Source organism: Triticum urartu, chromosome 4 (genome assembly GCF_003073215.2).
Source record: "Triticum urartu cultivar G1812 chromosome 4, Tu2.1, whole genome shotgun sequence".
Classification (NCBI taxonomy): Eukaryota; Viridiplantae; Streptophyta; class Magnoliopsida; order Poales; family Poaceae; genus Triticum; species Triticum urartu.
In genome coordinates, this window is record NC_053025.1 from 587671497 (window position 1) to 587696388 (window position 24892).

Sequence of the window (24892 nt, forward strand, 5' to 3'; positions counted from 1 at the left end):
TGCCACGTATTTGTATCATTGCCATTAAGGATAAAAGATGGGGTTTATTCATGTGTGAGTTTACTTTGTCTACATCATGTCATCTTGCTTAAGGCGTTACACCGTTCTTTATGAACTTAATACTCTAGATGCATGCTCAAGAGCGGTCGATGTGGAGAGTAATAGTACTAGATGCAGGCAGGAGTCAGTCTAGTTGTATCGGACGTGATGCATATATACATGATCATTGCATTGGATATCGTCATGATTATTCGCTTTTCTATCAATTGCCCAACAGTAATTTGTTTACCCAGCGTATGCTATTTTCAAGAGAGAATCCTCTAGTGAAAACTATGGCCCCCGGCTCTACTTTTATCATATATTAAAATCCAAAAATACCTTGCTGCAATTTTTCTTTATTTGTTTTATTTTGTGTTTTATCAATCTATCTATCACTACAAAATTTAATCTTGCAAGTAATCGTCAAGGGATTGACAACCCCTTGTTTGCGTTGGGTGCATGTATTTGTTATTTTGTCTGCAGGTACTGCTAACGAGTTGTGTGATTCTCCTACTGGATTGATAACCTTAGTTTTTAACTGAGGGGAATACTTATCGCTACTGTACTACATCATCCCCTCCTCTTCGAGAAAATCCCAACGCAGCTCACAAGTAGAAGTGGCAAATCTTGGTGTCATGGCAGTGCACTCTTGCAACCCGCCATGGTGCTATAAAGAAATCACATTCCATTGCTGACATGGAGGGATGTCAGCGGCTACCCTGGACGTCAATGTGCTATGATGTTTGAAAGTGCATTATATCACTCATGGTATTTTTGTGTTGATGCCAATATGGGTTTGTGAGGATTAATGTCAGTTATCAAGTTTATCTCATGGCATTGGTCTCTCAGTGTTCATCTACGGACGGAGTTGACCCCCTAATCAAAAAAGGGGAAAGGTGTCGGTTCTCCAAAGACTCAAAAGTTTTGGGTGTTATTTGAGTCATAGAACAACTACACTATTAAGAAGGGTCTCTAAGTGGATCTATGGTGGAACTCACTTACCTTTGCATCATCTCATTCTCCACCATATATTCCCCAAAGAAAGCTAAAATGCACACTTCAAGATGTTCATTTTGGGCTTCCTTTTCACCCTCCGGGCGTTGGTCTCGAAATCTCTGAAGCTATCTTCTAGGAGTTTCTTGAATTCGTTGTTGCCCACGACATAGGTTTCCGGGTGACTACAGAGCCTATGTAATCCAGCCAAAATGTCATGGAGTCACCTCCGAATTCTGGAGCCCCCAGAAGTTGCTTCAGAATCCTGCAGCCATGGAATCCAATGTTACCTCCAACATGTTTTCCGGCTTGACACTAGAGCCAGTGATGTTAGTCGAAAGGTGTGCTCCAGAAGTGACACCAAAATTTGGGACACGGCGGAGGTTCAGTCCAAAACTTTCGGGGGGGGGGGGTGTCATGATGCCCCAACACGAAGATTTGAAGATTTCTATGTGGGATTGCATAAAGCCTACTTCATTATACCCAAGGGGTATCCTTCCCCATTATTTTGAGATGAGCTTTTTCTCTCTCCTTTTCCATTTCTTGAAAGGTCAAAAGCTCAATCTACTCCACTTCCCTTCGTCAAATCACTCCACACCTATGAGGAAAAGGAAGAGGATCCCTAATAGATACTTCCACCAAACTGATTATAGTTCATGTTGATTTCACTGAGAATTTGTCACTCTAGGAGATTTGTGATCCTAGGAGATAGCAGTTAAGGTATGGATTCTTCCTTGCTTATGGTATGCTTCAAAAAGTTTATAAAGGTGCGGTGGTCGCCTTTAAGACAAACCTAGAGTGATTTGTGGCTCATCCATTGGGGGTCCCTCAAAGGGAGAATAAGGTGAACCACTTGGTGGCACCCTGGAGCCTTGGATTTAGTACCTCTTCAACAGAGATTAGCACTCCCCAAAGAGTGTGAACTTGGGGATAAATTCCTCGTCCTTCACTCACTTGTGATTAACCCTTTCCCACACCTTTACTTGTGTGTTGCAATGCTATTTAACTAGCTGCCTTGCTTACATTGTTGCTTGCTTTCTTACCATATGTGTTGTTCTAACCTAGTTGCATATCTACATAACATACTTTATGAAATTTATCCTAAAATTGGCAATTGAGTTAAAATTTGAAGTCGCTTATTCACCCTCTCCCACTCTAGTTGATTGTTTTGACCCTTTCAATGTTGATGGCGGTGGGAGAGCTAGGGAGTTGCAGTGGGCGACGCCGCTTCAGGTCAAGGGAGGTGGGAGGGGTGCCCCCGGGTGTGCTAAATAAAGGAGGGGGTGAGGAGTAGACCGGTGAGTGGTGCACTCCATTGGTGTTAATGGCTTTTTAGTAATGGAAACATTACCCCTCGCTTGAACACTGGTGAATCTACACTGGTAGAGATGCCACATAGGTTACCTGGTGCCCCCCTTTAATGTCTCCCCGCACAAGCGTATCATCGTGATCTTAGCATCGCCTGCACACAGTTGCTTCCGAAGCAGCCACTCTTTCTTGTGCGATATTTGTTGAGGTCAGTGGGTCGACATTGCTGGGAAACATATATGTTGGAGCGATGATCCTAGACGGGCTACTTTCACGAGAGGAGACTTGATTAACCATAAACCACCAATTTTGTTCTAGGAGTAGCAGCCCATGTGGCATCTAATCCATTGTGTGCTACTAAGTGCATCTGAAGGCAAAATCGATCACAACACATGATCCAATGGTTAGAAACATTCATGGCCTAATATGGCTAAAAAAGTGCACAATTTTAATATCTCTAAATGCATCAGTCAATTAACCTCATAAACTAGCCAATTCAAGTATCCAAAAAATGATAAGCGATGTCATTACCCATATCATTGCAATGGACATCACGTGCAAGCAGTTGGGACTGGACCTACAAGCAATAGCAGGTTGTGACATTCATTCCAATAGGATAACTCAATTATAATTGCATAACCTATTGTACTCCATGTATGACAAATTACCGTTATGGAACAAATTACTATTATTAACATACAATGCTAACATTGTATCTACTAATTGTCTAGGAGGAAACCGGTAAATAATGTGTGTTGTTTTGTCCTATGGGTTGTTGTCTTTCCATGACATGGTTTCGCCTTTATTTTTCCAAAAAATGTATTTTCTATTCACCTAAAGTATCAGAAAATTACAAGCAACATCATTACTCATATCAATGTAACAGACATCACGTGCAATGCACTGGCATACGAGCAATAGTATGTTGGGACATGATTTCGCACAATTAATACGACTATGTTATAATTGTATAATTTATTATACTCCATGTATGTGAATCACCATTATCAAAAACTTATTGTTAATACCGAATGTTGTCCTCATTTTGTTCGGTAGAAACACTATATAGCGTGTGTTGCTTTAGATTGTCTCCTTTACATAGCATGATTTTGCAATGTTTCCTATTGAGCCGAAGTATCAGAAAACGACAAGCAACATCATTACCATATCACTATAGCGCATATTATGTGTAATCAGTTATCATTGAAGCTACAAGCAATATCAACTTGGCGCATTACTTCCGAAAAGAACAATCCATTATCACTGTAATTAACCCTACTCTGCGTATAACAAATTACCCTTTTGGGTGTACCGTGTAAGATAACGAGGTGATACGCACGCAAACATAGTTCCGTGTACTAAGCACTTAAAGTAGTGCATTCATGTTTTCATGTGTGTTCCCTTTAGCACAAACATCATAGCAAACACCGGTTATTTTCTTCAATGTAAAACTCACATCGACAAGGCATACGCCTTCCATTAGATCTAATAACAAAATTCTTATCATGGGAAATGAATCGTTGATCTAAACACACAATCTTCATCAGGTTAACAAGTAAGAATTATACTCATAGCAAAGCCGATCAAGGCACCCATAGCAGAACTTATCAAAACTTGGATTTGCAATCTCTGAGGTCAAACTCTCCTTGTCCGTGTCGACATGAATTGTCGATCTCCACACACAATCTTGTTCCAACCTAAGATGTAAAAACCGTATCCACAACAAAATCTATCAAAACATGAATTTGTCGTCTTCGAGGTCAATTGCTCCACATTTTTCTAGAACGCCCATTAGTTTCCACAATATTCAAGCAAAACTCTATACTAAATTCATAAAGATCTTGAGTGAGTTGACAAATGGCATAAAAGTTACCATTATCTGATATCCAATGGTAATGTCATTTTTTCAAGAGGAAAACATTAACTGGCGTGTGTTGCTTTGTCTCTCATATATTATCACATCTGCATAACATGGTTTCGCTGTGTTTTCTATTAAACCGGAGTATCTAAAAACGACAAACAACATCAATACTCATATCTTTATAACGGACATTAAGTGTGACATTCTTTCCGACAAGAATAATCCATCATAAATGTAATTAACTGTCCTCCATGCACGACAATTACCGTTGTGAGTGTAACCTTTAAGATAACGAGGTGATACGCACATATCATGAGTGGGTCATTAAACCGAACAAGATACTTTACAGATGATACACATTCCATCATCAAAGGAACCCATCTTGGTGCACTTCTGTTTTCTAAGCACTTAAGGCAGTGCTTTCATGTTTTCATGAATTATTATCGAGAACACCAGTTATGTTTTCTTACATGAAAAACTCACATCGACAAAATCCATACTTCTCCCATTACTCCTAACAACAAAAATCACATCGCGCGGACATCAACCATCAATCTCCACACACAATTTCCATTCATTTTAAGAGCATATGTAGCCAGACTCTCCAAATTGCCCGGGCGAACGCAAGGCCACCGGGCCGGATAGAAGAGAGAATAAAAAGTTGACCAAACCAGATCCCTCAAAGCCTCCTTAAATGTCAGGCCTGTCCGCCACCCCTCATATATGAGATGGGTATGAGGAGTGATCGGGCATGTATGGTGAGTGGTCTTGTGTCCGCCACAAAGGATATGGCCCACCACAAAGCATTTTTTCTTTATTTTTTTCTCTCTTCTTCTTCACCAGTCACATGCATGTGACCGAATGTATAGGAAAATAAGTCAGGGACATGGCTGCATAGATGAAAACATAGGGAGTCAAAACGAACACGACCGGACATTGGTCAGACGTGTCTATGAACGTTTGAGGGGTCAAATTTACCCGGCTGTAGATGCCCTAACAAGCACAAAACCTAGCAAATTTGGATTTCAAATCTCCGAGGTTAATTACCCCTGGATCCTTCTAGAACAGCTGTATTCCCGCAATACTCACGCAATGCAATCTTTAATGAATTTGCAAAGCGCGAGCTGGCAGATTCGCTGTATTCACACCGGCAGAAATGGAAATTTGCTGACCTTCCGTTTCTATCCTTTGCCACTGCAAATAATCTCCAGCGTATATTGCGAATTAATAACAAATAATCCCAGCGTATATCGCATTTTGGCGAGTAATAAATCTCCCGTATTTAGTGACCAGCTAAAGAATCCAAATCGCGTATAGCCCCTGGACGCGGTAGAGAGAGGGGAGGCGCGGCCACGTGAACGCCATGGGTAATTTACCCTCGTTAACACCGATGGTTTTCCCTCGCATCATCACCAAGAAACGAGACAAAAATTAATCACTCCGCTCCCGCTTGAGCAAAGATAGCAACAAAAATCCGCCAGGAAAGGGGTGGAGGCGCTGACGATAAAAAGGCCACCGGATCGATCGAACAGTCGGAGCGCCGGAGCAATCGAGCCGCTTTTGTTTTCCATTTCTTTCCATCCATCCCTGTGTGCGCGTGCGTTCTCGCGGCGGCGGCGACCATGGCGGGCGGCGGCGATGTTGACAAGCAGGCGGCGGCGGCGGCGCTGGCCCAGGACCTGCCCAGCTTCAATAGCTTCTTTGACCAGACGGTGGCTGCTTCTCCCATCCCCCCCTCGTGACTCTGGCTGAGGGTTTGGTTAGATAGAGGGGCTAAACAAAGTTTTTTTTTTCTCTGTAGGGGCTGGAGGTGGCGGCGGCGGTGGCGGCGGGGGAAGGGGGACTGGCGGCCGGGGCGGCGGCGGGGGAGGAGGATTTGGAGGAGCTGGAGTGGCTGTCGAACAAGGACGCGTTCCCTTCGGTGGAGACCATGGCGGTGGAGGCGGTGGAGGAGGTGCCGGAGCCGGCGCCGGCGGCCCCCTCGGGGCGGCCGGCGGTGGGGCCGAGGACCAAGGGGCGTCGGCGCCGGGTGACGGCGCCTTGGAACCTGGCGCAGCCGCCCACGCTGCCGCCGCCGCTCCCGGCGGCGCGGCGGTGCACGCACTGCGCGTCGGAGGTGACCCCGCAGTGGCGGCAGGGGCCGCTGGGGCCCCGCTCGCTGTGCAACGCGTGCGGCGTGCGGTACAAGACGGGGCGGCTGCTCCCGGAGTACCGGCCGGCCAACAGCCCCACCTTCTCCCCGCTGCTGCACTCCAACTCCCACCGCCGCGTCATGCAGATTCGGCTCCGGAGCGAGAGCGAGGGCGAGGGCGAGGGCGCCTCCCCCGCCGTCCGCGCCAACGCCAAGGCCCGCCGCGCCGAGCGCGCGGCGGCGCGCCTCGCCGCCAAGAAAGACGGCGGCGCCCCTGCCCCGGCCCCGGCCCCAGCCCCAGCCCCTGCCCAGGCGGCGCTGCCGTAGGAGCGAGCATCATCGATAGCCAGGCCATGGAGCTGGTAGATTAAATTAGAGATCATATCCGTGATTAGCGTCGCCGTCGGCTTCTTCATCCGTGATTTTCGTGTCGAATTTCCATTTTGTCATGTCATAGGGACTGCCCTTTAGGATTAGTTGGGGGTTTAAGAGCAGCCAGCAATCAATCTAGCTGCTCTTGACACCCATGGGTCAGTCAGTCAGTCAGTCAGGCAGTCAGCCTCTTCCGGTCGTCAGTCGTCTTAGTCGAGTTCGTCGAGTCAAGCTAGCGGAACCGAAAAACTTATTAGCAGAGCAGGCAGACATCCATCACCATCCCGTGCAACTCTGCTGCCGATACCTTGATGATAAACCATTGCATATCTGCGTTGTCTTGAAATGGAGCACTCGCTTGTCATGTTCATCAGTTGGTGTGTGTATGTTCTGATGTCTGTTTGCGTTCAGCGTAGTGTGATTTTGACGGCTCTGCTTCCTCTTTCTTTTTCTTTCAGTATCCAAGTTACGGGCCTCTTTGATTCGTAGGATTTTGAAAACGTAGGAATAAGAAAAGTGTAGGGTTGGAGTGGCATGCCTATTTCAATTCTATAAAATTAGCAATGATTGTTTGATGCCACAGGAAAAATAAAGGAATTGTAAAAAAAAAGGTTAGAATGGATGTTAAATTTTCTATGAAATGTAGTACAAAAGATTTCATAGGAAAAATTCTTATGAAATCCAATCTTATGAATCAAAGGACCAATATAGAAAAAAATCCTAAAGATTTCAATCCTCTAGAAATTCTATAAAATTCTTTGAATCAAAGAAGCCCTACATATACATGCCTGCAGGTCCGTACCCGTCCATGTGGGGGAGGAGATATGCGAAGTGGCGACTACTCGTACTCGTACTGGCAGCCGCGTGTCGGGGCCGTCGGCTCGGCCGTGTCCCCCCTTGCCCTTGCAATTCTTTTGCTTGTTTTTCCTGGCGTTCGATCGCGCCCGACCTCGCTCTGCTCGTCCTCCTGGCTCACTTTGGGCTCGATTCATGGATTGTGAAAGAAAGATAACGGCCGGAGGAACATCCTAGTATTGCTAGGATAGGCAGGCTAGGATTGTGGTTGCAGGACACGACGGCCGTCTGCGAGGAGCCAGTTGAGGGCTGAATCTTTACTTGACTGCTGCGAGCAGGGGAGGACTAGTACGGCTGTGGAGCGGAGCACGTGGTGCTGCTGCTGCGTAAACCAACTGCTGTGTGTAGCACTCGGTGGTAGGGGCACCAATTTTCCGGGTGCAAGGATTCGGGATTTTCTCTATCTAGTCTAGGCAAAAAAAGGCTTTATGCTCAGCGTACATCCAAAGCGATATACCTCGTACTAGTACTAGTATTTAGCATGGCAGTGTGTGTAAAACAGTGCTAGGCAGAAAGGCTTTTATGCTGGTTGTCTGATTGATACGGTGGTTGCAAACCATGGGCATTTTCTTATAGGATTCTTTTGTAGTACTACTATGGTTTTTTTCCATAGGAATCCTACATGCTCCCCGTGCACACTCAAATGACCCTTCATTCATGTGGTACCGAACATGGGAGTGCCATTCTAGTCTTGAGTTTTTCATAGTCTTGTGTTTTCGAAATCTTGCCAAGCAAGAGGCCGCAAGAACGAACCACACACGACGTGGCGGACTCGCAAGAGACATTGAATGGTTCCAACCAGAGGTGTTTGTGAATTGTGATCGCATGTTGTTGGCAATGTTATGTGGGGTTCTTGTATGTTGTGTTGTTGCAAACCCGATTAGCTACGACGGTCATCTTTGTGATCCCGACAATTTTGCGGGTGACCTACGAGTAACGAGTTAATGGTTACTATATCACAATTTCGACAAACACGAAGTTTGTTCATTGATAGCAATCCGCATAGAACTCGGAGATCACGGAATAATGAGATCAATCCGCATAGATTTCGGAGAACATGGAATAGTGAGAGCAATCCGAGTAGAATTCGGAGACCAGTGAATATGAAGCCATGATGAACACAAAATGTTGAAGGGTGTCCAAAGATGAAAAGATTATGGTTTCCTAAGTAGCAGATGAGCAAATAAAGCATGAGAAGTTTGCGCCAACATTAGGGTAACGTCTTTTCAACATGTGTTGCTTGTATAGGCTATCAAGAGCAACAACCATGGTAAAACTTTAAGCTTTACTGGCATGCTAGATTTCTATATCCACAAGTAAAGTTGCTACGATGAGATGTTATCGAAACAAAATTTGAAGGACTTCCCTAAAGAACTACTTCTGCCCCCAATCATAATCCCATAGGTCCTTGTCGACCATGGATATAGATGAATAGGGCAACTGTTCAACGATCTGCAGCTCACCATGGGCTTCAACAGATAATGACAGATGCAATAATTATCACATATCATGGTTGGCGAAAAAGAATACAATGGGGATGTCTTTATCAAACACATATGAATGCAAGCATGCAAATGATTATGAGAGAAGTAAATCATTCCACTTATCATGCACATGGAGATAGACCAACCTTCAACCCCTACCTTCTCAATATGAAAAGATTATCATGGTGGTCGACTGGACAGTTTGATCAAATGGTTAGTTTATCTGGAAGACAACTATTCCACTGCCCTTGCATAAACATATTCAAAGGAAAAAACTATAGGTGATTGTCCTTATATGATTCTAAGAGTAAAAAAATGCACATTATTGTCCTTGTAGGAGCCTTTAAGAACCATTCAATAAGTACATACCAAATCGTATGTAACAAGTGTTGAACACGATTGCTAGCTTCCACCTCTGTATTAAAATATAAGTTGTTGGGCTCCAATTGTAAGGGTTTGCAATGGGCAACCTTTCCCTTAGTTGAGAACCAAGGTATCAATTCATACAAATAACACCTCCGGTCTTAGTCAAGCAATCCTGCAACACAAATTAAGAACCCCCCCTCCCCGCCCCCAACGATTCTAATGAGGTTGTTGATCTAACTAGTTTTGCCTTTCAATGAGCACCCCTGACTATTTTAGCGAGGTTGTTGAGTTTTGCTTTGCAATAAGTTATGAGTGTCTAATGTGGTTGTGAGTATTTATGTATCTTCATAATAATTAATTGTGTAAAATAAAAGTGCACATGGAAGTAAAAAATGTGTATTCTTATGGACAGAATTGGATCAGGGTTTATACTCTCAATACTAGTCTATCTACAAACAACAGTGACACATAAATATAAGTATCTACATGTGTAGTGAGCAATCAAACAATTTGTCACAATGAATAGCATTTTTTTATAATATTACATGGGTAGTAAGTTCGTGAATTCATAAACCAAAAAAGCATCTGCATCTATGGCTAATGCTCCACTTAGTTGGTAGACATCCATTGGCATCACAAGTGTTAAGTAATGAAACAATGCATGTCATCAAGTAAGAACATAATTTGGTAATCATATTTCCCTCACCTTGCACTCATCATCGGGACAACGGATCAACTATCTTTTAATCCTTAGTTAGGTATATCCACATGAGCTTTTCTCTCTGAAGTCATTGAATTATTTCATGAATATGGATCTACTCCATCGTCACTCCCTCTATTCTTTTGTATCTAAACTGGCCAATGATTAGATTAAAAATCAAAGAGCAAATATACATCTATAACTCATCAAAACACAAGATGTATTACATGATCATAAATTAAATAATTCACTACATAGCATAAAGATTCATCGCATATTATACCGGATATATCACCAATCATGTTAGGCAGCCCATCATTGTATTGAGCCATGGAAGAAAATATGCTACATAGATATTGCTATGAACTAGTAGTCGAGGGGATAGACTACTCACACCTCATCGTGGACGTTGAAGATCAATGCTGGTGAAGAAGGCGACCCAGTCTGATAGAGTATGAGAACATGGTTGTAGATGGGATTTTTTCCTCAGATCATGAAGTCGCGGCAGCGGAATATTGCACGATAATTCCGAGTTGAGATTCGGGGTATTTCTGAGCCATGGGGATAAAGGGGATAAACCCTAGGAGTTAATGTGCCTATATTCTCGCACATGTCATCTTCTATGGTAAAACTTTGTCCCAAATGTTCTTGAATTTTTTACGTAAAATGCATGTTTACTCTGAAAATGCAAATACTAAGATGATGGTCAGGTCCTCGTTGCCGCGGAGAAGAGTAGACGATAGTGTCTTCCTCCTTGTCATCGTCCTTGCAAATACCATAGGAGGATCGCAAGTAGGAAGAAGGGGAACAGGAGGTGGTGGTGAGGTCATGGTGGTGGATTCGATCGGATTTTGATGAACATGGAGGAGGTGTGTTGGGTGTAGGAGAAAGGGCTAAACTGAATAAATAATGAGAGGAGACCGAGCACGTCTGTTAGGCTGGAATGGTGTTATTTTCTCGAGAGTCGCTCATGACTGCCAATAAACACTACGATATGGAGTTCTAACATGCAAGTAAATAAAGATCATGCATGATTCCAATCTCTGGGCCATGATCGTGACTTCTTCCGCAATATCCATCTTCCTGCCCCAATCCCTTATCTTCGTCCATTTGCTGCACTCAGGGTGACAAGGGGGGGGGTCCTTATGACCCTTCCCATCCTTGGTGCACATGATAAGGTTAGGGCAAGGAGCACCGGAGATGGTGAATTCAGCGACACCGAGAAAGCTTGGGAAAGGATGTAAAAGATGCCGGAGAGGATGAACCTGCCAAATGGGGAGAGCACCAAGCTGGTTGTTGATGACATTGAGGAGGATGGAGGAGCTCCTATGTGGGAGGTGATAGGGAAGATTCTACATAGGAGGGTTATGCACTTTAATACAATTGTAGAATCTCTTCATCCCGCCTGGGGTAACCCGAGGGTACTAAATTTTAGCACGATGGGTGATAATATGTTTTTTGCACATCTGGAAGGACAACACGAAAACGATAGAATTTAGGAAGGAGGCCCCTCGATGGCAGGCAATCATACCAGTGGTGCTTACATTTTTTATGGTAGATCAAAGCCATTTGGTCTGAAATTTGACATGATGTAGATTTGGGCTTGTGTCATTAACTCGTCTTCCAATATTAGTTGCCCGCCATGTCCATACAAGACCGTGAAGATGACGGGTAAGGTGATTAGGCTCAATATTGATGCAAAATGTTTTTGCATGGGGTGAAGCATTGGAGCAATAATTTCAATATATGTGAATGAACCCCTAATGACATTGGTGCATTTGGAGTTAATAGGAACAAAGGAGGAGTTTTATGATATTCAATAATAAAATCTCTTGTACTTTTGTTTCTCATGTTTATGGACATCTCCTGTATAACGAGAACCTACGAATGCTATTGAGGAAGAAAAGCTAAGGGAGTATGCCAAGAAGCAATCAGAGAGGGTCCTATGGGGCTAGAAAAATCGATGAGGAGTAGGAAGATGATGAGGTTGAGAGGGGTGAGGAGGTGACTATTGGGGAACGTAGTAATTTCAAAATTTTCCTACGCACACGCAAGATCATGGTGATGCATAGCAACAAGAGGGGAGAGTGTTGTCCACGTACCCTCGTAGACCGAAAGCGGAAGCGTTAGCACAATGCGGTTGATGTAGTCGTACGTCTTCATCATCCGACCGATCAAGTACCGAACACACGACACCTCCGAGTTCTGCACACGTTCAACTCGATGACATCCCTCGAACTCCGATCCAGCCGAGTGTTGAGGGAGAGTTTTGTCAGCACGACGCTGTGGTGATGATGTTGATGTTCTACCGACGCAGGGCTTCGCCTAAGCACCGCTACAGTATTATCGAGGTGGACTATGGTGGAGGGGGGCACCGCACACGACTAAGAGACAATCAACTTGATCAACTTGTGTGTCTAGAGGTGCCCCCCTGCCCCTATATATAAAGGAGCAAGGGGGGAGGCGGTCGGCCTAGGAGGAGGGCGCACCAAGGGGGGAGTCCTACTCCTACCGGGAGTAGGACTCCTCCTTTCCTTGTTGGAGTAGGAGGAAGGAAAGAGGAGGAGAGGGAGAAGGAAAAGGGGGCTGCACCCCTTGTCCAATTCGGACCAGAGGGGGGGAGCAGGCCTCCTTCCTTTTGGCCTCTCTCCTCTATTCCCGTATGGCCCAATAAGGCCCATATACTCCCCGGCGAATTCCCGTAACTCTCCGGTACTCCGAAAAATACCCGAATCACTCGGAACCTTTCCGAAGTCCGAATATAGTCGTCCAATATATAGATCTTTACGTCTCGACCATTTCGAGACTCCTCGTCATGTCCCCGATCTCATACGGGACTCCGAACTCCTTCGGTACATCAAAACACATAAACTCATAATACAACCGTCATCGAACTTTAAGCGTGCGGACCCTACGGGTTCGAGAACTATGTAGACATGACCGAGACACGTCTCCGGTCAATAACCAATAGCGGAACCTGGATGCTCATATTGGCTCCCACATATTCTATGAAGATCTTTATCGGTCAAACCGCATAACAAGATACGTTGTTCCCTTTGCAATCGGTATGTTACTTGCCCGAGATTCGATCGTCGGTATCTCAATACCTAGTTCAATCTCGTTACTGGCAAGTCTCTTTACTCGTTCCGTAATACCTCATCCCACAACTAACTCATTAGTTGCAATGCTTGCAAGGCTTAAGTGATGTGTATTACCGAGTGGGCCCAGAGATACCTCTCCGACAATCGAAGTGACAAATCCTAATCTCGAAATACGCCAACCCAACAAGTACCTTCGGAGACACCTGTAGAGCACCTTTATAATCACCCAGTTACGTTGTGACGTTTGGTAGCACACAAAGTGTTCCTCCGGTAAACAGGAGTTGCATAATCTCATAGTCATAGGAACATGTATAAGTCACGAAGAAAGCAATAGCAACATACTAAATGATGGAGTGCTAAGCTAACGGAATGGGTCAAGTCAATCACATCATTCTCCTAATGATGTGATCCCGTTAATCAAATGACAACTCATGTCTATGGTTAGGAAACATAACCATCTTTGATCAACGAGCTAGTCAAGTAGAGGCATACTAGTGACACTCTGTTTGTCTATGTATTCACACATGTATTATGTTTCCGGTTAATACAATTCTAGCATGAATAATAAACATTTATCATGATATAAGGAAATAAATAATAACTTTATTATTGCCTCTAGGGCATATTTCCTTCATCTCCCACTTGCACTAGAGTCAATAATCTAGTTCACATCGCCATGTGATTTAATACCAATAGTTCACATCATCATGTGATTAACACCCATACTTCACATCGACATGTGACCAATACCCAAAGGGTTTACTAGAGTCAATAATCTAGTCCACATCGCTATGTGATTAATACCCAAAGAGTACTAAGGTGTGATCATGTTTTGCTTGTGAGAGAAGTTTAGTCAATGGATCTGCCACATTCAGATCCGTAAGTATTTTGCAAATTTCTATGTCAACAATGCTCTGCACGGAGCTACTCTAGCTAATTGCTCCCACTTTTAATATTTATCCAGATTGAGACTTTGAGTCATCTGGATTAGTGTCAAAACTTGCATCGACGTAACCCTTTACGACGAATCTTTTGTCACCTCCAGAATCGAGAAACATATCCTTATTCCACTAAGGATAATTTTGACCAATGTCTAGTGATCTACTCCTAGATCACTATTGTACTCTCTTGTCAAACTCAGGGTAGAGTATACAATAGGTTTGGTACACCGCATGGCATACTTTATAGGACCTATGGCTGAGGCATAGGGAATGACTTTCATTCTCTCTCTATCTTCTGCCGTGGTCGGGTTTTGAGTCTTACTCAACTTCACACCTTGTAACACAGGCAAGAACTCCTTCTTTGACCGTTCCATTTTGAACTACTTCAAAATCTTGTCAAGGTATGTACTCATTGAAAAAACTTATCAAGCATCTTGATCTATCTCTATAGATCTTGATGCTCAATATGTAAGCAGCTTCACCGAGGTCTTTCTTTGAAAAACTCCTTTCAAACATTCCCTTATGCTTTGCAGAATAGTTCGACATTATTTTTGATCAACAATATGTCATTCACATATACTTATCAGGAATGATGTAGTGCTCCCACTCACTTTCTTGTAAATATAGGCTTCATCGCAAGTCTGTATAAAACTATATGCTTTGATCAACTTATCAAAGCGTATATTCCAACTCCGAGATGCTTGCACCAGTCCATAGATGGATCGCTGGAGCTTGCATATTTTGTTAGCACCTTTAGGATTGACAATATTTACCTCTTGATTATTTAGATACTCCTCGTCATGTCTGTGATCTCATCCGGGACTCCGAACAACATTCGGTCACCAAAACACATAACTCATATAATACAAAATCGTCATCGTACGTTAAGCATGCGAACCCTACGGGTTCGAGAACTATGTAGACATGACCGAGACACCTCTCCGGTCAATAACCAATAGGGGAACCTGGATGCTCATATTGGATCCTACATATTCTACAAAGATCTTTACCAGTTGAACCGTAATGACAACATATGTTATTCCCTTTGTCATCGGTATGTTACTTGCCCGAGATTCGATCTTCGGTATCTTCATACCTAGTTCAATCTCGTTACTATCAAGTCTATTTACTTGTTCCGTAATACATCATCCTACAACTAACTCATTAGGCACATTGCTTGCAAGGCTTCTTATGATGTGCATTACCGAGAGGGCCCAGAGATGCCTCTCCAATACTCGGAGTGACAAATCCTAATCTCGATCTATGCCAACCTAACAAACACCTTCGGAAATACCTGTAGAGCATCTTTATAATCACCCAGTTACGTTGTGACGTTTGATAGCACACAAGGCATTCCTCCGGTATCCGGGAGTTGCATAATCTCATAGTCAAAGGAATATGTATATGACATGAAGAAAGCAATAGCAATAAAACTAAACGATCAACATGCTAAGCTAACGGATGGGTCTTGTCCATCACACCATTCTCCTAGTGATGTGATCCCATTCATCAAATAACAACACATGTCTATGGTTAGGAAACTTAACCATCTTTGATTAAGAGCTAGTCTAGTAGATGCTTACTAGGGACACAGTGTTTTGTCTATGTATCCACACATGTATCAAGTTTCCGGTTAATACAATTCTAGCATGAATAATAAACATTTATCATGATATAAGGAAATATAAAATAACAACTTTGTTATTGTCTCTAGGGCATATTTCCTTCAGTCTCCCACTTGCACTAGAGTCAATAATCTAGTTCACATCGCCATATGATTAACACCAATAGTTCACATCGCCATGTGATTAACACCCATAGTTCACATCGCCATGTGACCAACACCCAAAGAGTTTACTAGAGTCAATAATCTAGTTCACATTCCCATGTGATTAATACCCAAAGAGTACTAAGGTGTGATCATGTTTTGCTTGTGAGAGAGGTTTAGTCAATGGGTCTGTCACATTCAGATCCATATGTATTTTGCAAATTTCTATGTTTACAATGCTCTGCATGGAGCTACTCTAGCTAATTTCTCCCACTTTCAATATGTATCCAGATCGAGACTCAGAGTCATCTAAATCGGTGTCAAAGCTTGCATCGACGTAACCCTTTAAGACGAACTCTTTGTCATCTCCATAACCGAGAAATATTTCCTTAGTCCTCTTTAGGTACCTAAGGATAATTTTGGCCCCTGTCTAGTGGTCCACTCCTGCATCACTCTTGTACCCTCTTTGCCAGATAAGTGGCAAGACACACATTAGGTGTGGTACACAGCATGGCATATCGTATAGAGCCTATGGCCGGGGCATAGGGAATGACTTCCATTCTCTCTCTATCTTCTGCTGTGGTCGGGCTTTAAGTCTTGCTCATCTTCACACGTTGTAATATAGGCTAGAACTTTTTCTTTGACTGGTCCATTTTGAACTCCTTCAAAATCTTGTCAAGGTATGTACTCATTGAAAATCTTATCAAGCATATTGATCTATCTCTATATCATTTCCAATCAGCAATATGTCATCCACATATAATATCATAAATGCTACAAAGATCCCACTCACTTTCTTGTAAATACATGCTTCACCGTAAGTTTGTATAAAACCATATGCTTTGATCACCTCATCAAAGCGTATATTCCAACTCTGAGATGCTTGCACCAGTCCATAGATGGATCGCTGGAGCTTGCACACTTTGTCAGCACCTTTAGGATCGACAAAACCTTATGGTTGCATCATATACAACTTTTCTTTAAGATATCCATTAAGGAATGCAGTTTTGATGTCCATTTGCCAGATTTCATAAAATGTGGCAATTGCTAACATAATTCGGACAGACTTAAGCATCGCTACAAATGAGAAAATCTCATCGTAGTCAACTCTTTGAACTTGTCGAAAACCTTTTGCGAGAAGTCGAGCTTTGTAGATAGTGACATTACTATCAACGTCAGTCTTCTTCTTGAAGATCCATTTATTCTCAATGGCTTGACGATCATCGGGAAAGTCCACCAAAGTCCACACATTGTTCTCATACATGGATCCTATCTCAGATTTCATGGCCTCAAGCCATCTATCAGAATTTGGGCTCATCATAGCTTCTTCATAGTTTGTAGGTTTGTCATGGTCTAGTAACATGACTTCTAGAACAGGGTTACCGTACCACTCTAGTGTGGAACATGCTCTGTTCGACCTACGAGGTTCAATAGTAAATTGATCTGAAGTTCCATGATCATTATCATTAGCTTCCTCTCTAGTAGGTGTAGGCATTACGGGAACGAATTTCTTTGATGAGTTACTTTCCAATTTGAGAGAAGGTACAATTACCTCATCAAGTTCTACTTTCCTCCCACTCACTTCTTTCAAGAGAAACTCCTTCTCTAGAAAGGATCCATTCTTAGAAACAAAGATCTTGCCTTCGGATCTATGGTACAAGGTGTACCCCACAATTTATTTTGGGTATCCTATGAAGACGCACTTCTCCGATTTGGGTTCGAGCTTATCAGGCTGAAGCCTTTTGACATAAGTGTCGCAACCCCAAACTTTAAGAAACAATAGCTTAGGTTTCTTGCCAAACCATAGTTCATATGGTGTCGTCTCAACGTATTTACATGGTGCCCTATTTAATGTGAATGCAGCTGTCTCTAATGCATAACCCCAAAACGATAGTGGTAGATCAGTAAGAGACATCATAGATCACACCATATGTAATAAAGTACGGTTAAGATGTTCGGACACACCATTATGTTGTAGTGTTCCAGGTGGCGTGAGTTGTGAAACAATTCCACATTGTTTTAAATGATGGCCAAACTCGTAACTCATATATCCGCCTCCACGATCAGATCGTAGAAACTTTATTTTCTTGTTACGATGATTCTCTACTTCACTCTGAAATTCTTTGAACTTTTCGAATGTTTTAGACTTGTGTTTCATTAAGTAGATATACCCATATTTGATCAAATCATCCGTGAAGGTCAGAAAATAATGATACCCGCCACGTGCCTCAACACTCATTGGACCGCATACATCGGTATGTATTATTTCCAATAAGTCATTGGCTCACGCCATTGTTCCGGAGAACAGAGTTTTAGTCATCTTTCCCATGAGGCATGGTTCGTAAGTATCAAATGATTCATAATCAAGTGATTCCAAAAATCCATCTGTATGGAGTTTCTTCATGCGCTTTACACCAATATGACCTAAACGGCAGTGACACAAATATGTTGCACTATTATCAACTTTGCATCTTTTGGCATCAATATTATGAATATGTGTATCACTATGATCGAGATTCAATAAACCATTTATATTGGGTGTATGACCACAAAATGTTTTATTCATGTAAACAGAACAACAGTTATTTCCTGACTTAAATGAATAACCATATCACAATAAACATGATCCAATCATATTCATGCTCAACACAAACACCAAATAACATTTATTTAGGTCCAACACTAATCCCGAAGGTAGAGGGAGCGTGCGATGGTGATCTTATCAACCTTGGAATCATTTCCAACACACATCGTCACCTCGCCCTCAACTAGTCTCTATTCATTTTGCAACTCCTGTTTTGAGTTACTAATCTTAGCAACTTAACCGGTATCAAATACCCTGGGGTTACTATGAACACTAGTAAAGTACACATCAATAATCATGTATATCAAATATACCTTTGTTCACTTTGCCATCCTTCTTATCCGCCAAATACATGGGGTAGTTCCGCTTCTAGTGAACATTCCCTTGCAGTAGAAGCACTCAGTTCCAGACTTGGGTCCAGTTTGGGCTTCTTCCCGAGAGTGACAACTTGCCATTATTCTTGAAGTTTCCTATCTTTCCCTTGCCCTTTTTCTTGAAACTAGTGGTATTGTTTAATCATCAACACTTGATGCTTTTTCTTGATTTCTACCTTCGCCAATTTCAGCATCGCAAAGAGCTTGGGAATCATTTTCGTCATCCCTTGCATATTATAGTTCATCATGAAGTTCTAGTAACTTGGTGATAGTGACTAGAGAACTCTGTCAATCACTATCTTATCTGGAAGATTAACTCCCACTTGATTCAAGCGATTGTAGTACCCAGACATCTGAGCACATGCTCACTAGCTGAACTATTCTCCTCCATCTTGTAGGAAAAGTACCTGTCAGAGGTCTCATACCTCTCGACACGGGCATGAGTCTGAAATACCAATTTCAGCTCTTGGAACATCTCATATGCTTGGTGAAGTTCAAAACGTTTTTGAAGTCCCAGTTCTAAGACGTAAAGCATGGCACACTAAACTATCAAGTAGTCATCATACTGAGATTGTCAAACGTTCATAACGTCTGCATTTTCTCCTACAATAGGTCTGTCACCTAGCGGTGCATTAAGGACATAATTCTTCTATGCAGAAATGAGGATAATCCTCAGATCACAGACCTAGTCCGCATCATTGCTACTATCTTCTTTCAGCTTATTTTTCTCTAGGAACATATCAAAAACATAGGGGAGCTACAACGCGACCTATTGATCTACAACATAATTTGTAAATACTATCAGGACTAAGTTTGTGATAAATTAAGTTTAATTAATCATATTACTTAAGAACTCCCACTTAGATTGACATCCCTCAAGTCATCTAAATGATACGTGATCCAAATCAACTACACCATGTTCGATCATCATGTGAGATGGAGTATTCATCAATGGTGAACATCTTTATGTTGATCATATCTACTACATGATTCATGTTCAACCTTTCGGTCTCTAGTGTTCCAAGGCCATGTCTATACACGCTAGGCTCGTCAAGTTTAACCCAAGTATTCCGCATGTGCAAAACTGTCTTGCACCTGTTGTATGTGAACATAGAGCCTATCACACCCGATCATCACGTGGTGTCTCAGCACGACAAAATGTCGCAACGGTGCATACTTAGGGAGAACACTTATACCTTGAAATTTTAGTTAAGGGATCATCTTATAATGCTACCGCTGTACTAAGCAAAATAAGATGCATAAAATATAAACATCATACGCAATCATAATATGTGACATGATATGGCCAGCATCAACTTGTTCCTTTGATCTCCATCTCCAAAGCATCATCATGATCTCCATCGTCACTAGCTTGACACCTTGATCTCCATCATAGCATCGTGGTCGTCTCGCCAACTATTGCTTCTACAACTATCGCTAACACATAGTGATAAAGTAAGGCAAATACATGGTGTTTGCATTTCATACAATAAAGAGACAACCATAAGGCTCTTGCCGGTTGCAAGTAACTTTTACAAAACATGATCATCTCATACACAAACATATATCACATCATGTCTTGACCATATCACATCACAACATTCCCTGCAAAAACAAGTTAGACGTCCTCTACTTTGTTGTTGCAAATTTTACGTGGCTGCTACGGGTTTCTAGCAAGAACCGTTCTTACCTACGCATTAAAACCACAACGGTGATTTATCAAGTTTGCTGTTTTAACCTTCAACAAGGACCAGCCACAGTCAAATTCGATTCAACTAAAGTTGGAGAAACAGACACCCGCCAACCACCTTTATGCAAAACTAGTTGCATGTCTGTCGGTGGAACCGGTCTCATGAACGTGGTCATGTAAGGTTGGTCCAGGCTACTTCATCCAACAATACCACTGAATCAAAATAAGACGTTGGTGGTAAGCAGTATGACGATCACCTCCCACAAATCTTTGTGTTTTACCCGTGCATATCATCTATGCATAGACCTGGCTCGGATGCCACTGTTGGGAAATGTAGCATGCAATTTCAAAAAAATTCCTATGCTCATGCAAGCTATCTAGGAGATGCATAGCAACAAGAGGGGAAGAGTGTGTCTACGTACCCTCGTAGACCGAAAGCGGAAGCATTTGACAACATGGTTGATGTAGTCGAACTTCTTCTCATTCCGACTGATGAAGCACCGATCATACGACACCTCTGAGTTCTGCACACGTTCAACTCGATGACGTCCCTCGAACTCTTGATCCAACAAAGTGTCGAGGAAGTAGAAGAGTTCCGTCAGCACAACAGCATGGTGACGGTGATGGTGAAGTGATCCGCGCAGGGCTTCGCCTAAGCACTACGAGAATACGACCGAGGGTGTAATCTATGGAGGGAGGCACCGCACACGGCTAACAGATGTTGGTGTGTGTTCTAGGCGCCTCCCCCCTCATACATATAGGTGGGAGGGAGAGGGGTCAGCCAAGGGGCGCCCCAAGTAGGAGGAATACAATTGTAGGGTTATGCGCTTTAATAAAATTGTAGAAGCTCTTTGTTCCGCCTGGGGTAACCCAAGGGTACTAAATTTTAGCTCGATAGATGATAATATGTTTTTTGCACATCTGGAAGGACAACACGAAAATGATAGAATTTAGGAAGGAGGCCCCTCGATGGCAGGCAATAATGCAGGTGGTTCTTACATTTTTTTATGGTAGATCAAAGCCAGTTGGTCTGAAGTTTGACATGATGTAGATTTGGGCTTGTGTCATTAACTTGTCTTCCAATCTTAGTTGCCTGCCATGTCCATACAAGACCGTCAAGATGACGGGTAAGGTGATTAGGCTCAATATTGATGCAAAATGTTTTGCATGGGGTGAAGCATTGGAGCAATAATTTCAATATATGTGAATGAACCGCTAATGAGATTGGTGCATTTGGAGTCGATAGGAACAAAGGAGGAGTTTTATGATATTCAATAATAAAATATATTGTACTTCTGTTTCTCATGTTTATGGCCATCTCCTGTATGACGAGAACCTACGAATGCTATTGAGGAAGAAAAGCTAAGGGAGTATGCCATGAAGCAATCAGAGAGGGCCCTATGGGGCTAGAAAAATCAATGAGGAGTAGGAAGATGATGAGGTTGAGAGGGGTGAGGAGGTGACATCTCTAGAAAAGTCGGGACACAATAAAGTCAGTGAGTGTACTAATTTAATGTATAGGGTGGTGGTGCTAATTGTTGGGAAATGTAGCATGCAATTTCAAAAAAGTTCCTACGCTCACCCAAGATCTATCTAGGAGATGCATCGCAATGACAGTGGCAGAGTGTGTCTATGTACCCTCGTAGATCGAAAGTGGAAGCGTTTGACAACGCGGTTGATGTAGTCAAACTTCTACTAGTTCTGACCGATCAAGCACCGATCGTACGGCACCACCGAATTCTGCACACGTTCAGCTCGATGGCGTCCCTCAAACTCTTGATCCAGCAAAGTGTCGAGGAAGTAGATGAGTTCCGTCAGCACGACAGCGGGGTGATGGTGATGGTGAAATGATCCGCGTAGGGCTTCGCCTAAGCACTACGAGAATATGACCGAGGGTGTAATCTGTGGAGGGAGGCGCCGCACAGGGCTAATAGATGTTGGTGTGTGTTCTAGGCGCCTCCCTCATATAAATAGGTGGGAGGGAGAGGGGGTAGCCAAGGGGGCGCCCCAAGTAGGAGAAATCCTACTTGGGGGCCTTGTCCAATTCGCCCCCCTACCATGTTTTCCGGAGGGGGAAGTAAAGAGGAGGGAGGAGGGAAGGAAGGGGGAGGCCGAATCCCCCCTTCCTTCTCTCTTCCCCCTTTCCTTTCCCCTCTAGTGCGGCCCATATGGGGGGCGTAGCAGCCCCTAATAGCTGTTGCATTTCCCCTCTTGGCCCATAAGGCCCATATCTTTGCTGCGGGTGCCCGAAACCCCTTTCCGGTGACCCGATATGTACCCGGTACCCCCGGAACACTTCTAGTATCCAATACCATCGTCCTATATATCAATCTTTACCTCTCGATCATTTCAAGACTCCTCGTCATGTCCGTGATCTCATCCGGGACTCTGAACAACATTCGGTCACCAAAACATATAACTCATATAATACAAAATCGTCATCGAATGTTAAGCGTGCGGACCCTACGGGTTTGTGAACTATGTAGACATGACCGAGACACCTCTCTGGTTAATAACCAATAGCGGAACCTGGATGCTCATATTGGCTCCTACATATACTACGGAGATCTTTATCGGTCGAACCGTAATGACAACAAACGTTATTCCCTTTGTCATCGGTATGTTACTTGCCTGAGAATCGATCATCGGTATCTTCATACCTAGTTAAATCTCGTTACTGGCAGGTCTCTTTACTCGTTTCATAATACATCATCCCGCAACTAACTTATTAGTCACATTGCTTGCAAGGCTTCTTATGACGTGCATTACCGAATACCGGAGTATATGACATGAAGAAAGCAATAGCAATAAAACTGAATGATCAATATGCTAAGCTAATAGGTGGGTCTTGTCCTATGATCCCTTTCATCAAATAACAACACATGTCGATGGTTAGGAAACTTAACCATCATTGATTAATGAGCTAGTCTAGTAGAGGCTTAATAGGGACACAGTGTTTTGTCTATGTATCCACACATGTATCAAATTTTCGGTTAATACAATTCTAGCATGAATAATAAACATTTATCATCATGATGCGGCTGGAAGCTACATCGGAATTTCCCCAAAGAGGAAGGGATGATGCATCACAGTGATGGTAGGTATTTCCCTCAGTGATGAAACCAAGGTTATCAAACCAGTAGGAGAACCAAGCTACACTACGTAAAAAGCACCTGCACACAAATAACAAATACTCGTAACCTGACGTATTAAAGGGGTTGTCAATCTCTTTCGGGTAACGGCACCAGAAATTGGCAAACGGACCTGAATAAATTGTAGTAGATTGATAGATCGAACGCTAAATAATATAAATAAGAATAAATTGTAGCAAGGTATTTTTTGTATTTTTGATTTAATAGATCTGAAAATAAAAGGCAAATAAAATATATCGCAAAGGCAAATAATATGAGAAAGAGACCCGGGGGCGTAGGTTTCACTAGTGGCTTCTCTCAAGAAAAATAGCAAATGGTGGGTAAACAAATTACTGTTGGGCAATTGATAGAACTTCAAATAATCATGATGATATCCAGGCAATGATCATTACATAGGCGTCACGTCCAAGATTAGTATACCGACTCCTTCCTGCATCTACTACTATTACTCCACACATCGACTGCTATCCAGCATGCATCTAGCGTATTATGTTCATGGAGAAACGGAGTAATGCAATAAGAACGATGACATGATGTAGACAAGATCTATTTATGTAGAAATAGACCCCATCATTTTATCCTTAGTAGCAATGATACATACGTGTCGGTTCCCCTTCTGTCACTGGGATCGAGCACAGTAAGATCGAACCCACTACAAAGCACCTATTCCCATTGCAAGATAAATAGATCAAGTTGGCCAAACAAAACCCAAATATCGGAGAAGAAATACGAGGCTATAAGCAATCATGCATATAAGAGATCAAAGAAACTAAAATAACTTTCATAGATAAAAAGATAGATCTGATCATAAACTCAAAGTTCATCTGATCCCAACAAACACACCGCAAAAAGAGTTACATCATATGGATCTCCGAGAGACCATTGTATTGATAATCAAAAGAGAGAGAGGAATCCATCCAGCTACTAACTACAGACCCGAAGGTCTACAAAGAACTACTCATGCATCATCAGAGAGGCACCAATGGAAGTGGTGAACCCCTCCGTGATGGTGTCTAGATTGGATCTGGTGGTTCTGGACTCTGCGGCGACTGGAATTCATTTTCATCGACTCCCCTAGGGTTTATGGAATATTGGGGTATTTATAGAGTAAAGAGGCGGTCTGGGGTGCACCCGAGGTGGGCACAACCCACCAGGGCGCGCCTGGGCCCCCAG

General features: G+C 42.9%; 1 protein-coding gene across 1 annotated transcript; it reads left to right on the plus strand.

Moving 5' to 3' along the window:
- Window positions 1–5524: 5524 nt before the first annotated feature.
- Window positions 5525–7074, plus strand: LOC125554291 (GATA transcription factor 4-like). Its single transcript, XM_048717867.1, has 2 exons — window positions 5525–5913; window positions 6003–7074. Exons 1-2 carry the CDS (start codon window positions 5824–5826, stop codon window positions 6657–6659), a joined length of 747 nt encoding a protein of 248 aa, XP_048573824.1. The 5' UTR covers window positions 5525–5823; the 3' UTR covers window positions 6660–7074.
- Window positions 7075–24892: the final 17818 nt, after the last annotated feature.

Excerpts from the sequence above, each read along its gene's own strand:
- LOC125554291 (XM_048717867.1), top strand. The coding sequence starts at position 5,824 with ATGGCGGGCGGCGGCGATGTTGACAAGCAGGCGGCGGCGGCGGCGCTG. Across the intron at positions 5,914-6,002 it reads ATAGCTTCTTTGACCAGACG|GGGCTGGAGGTGGCGGCGGC; the intron begins GTGGCTGCTTCT and ends TTTTCTCTGTAG.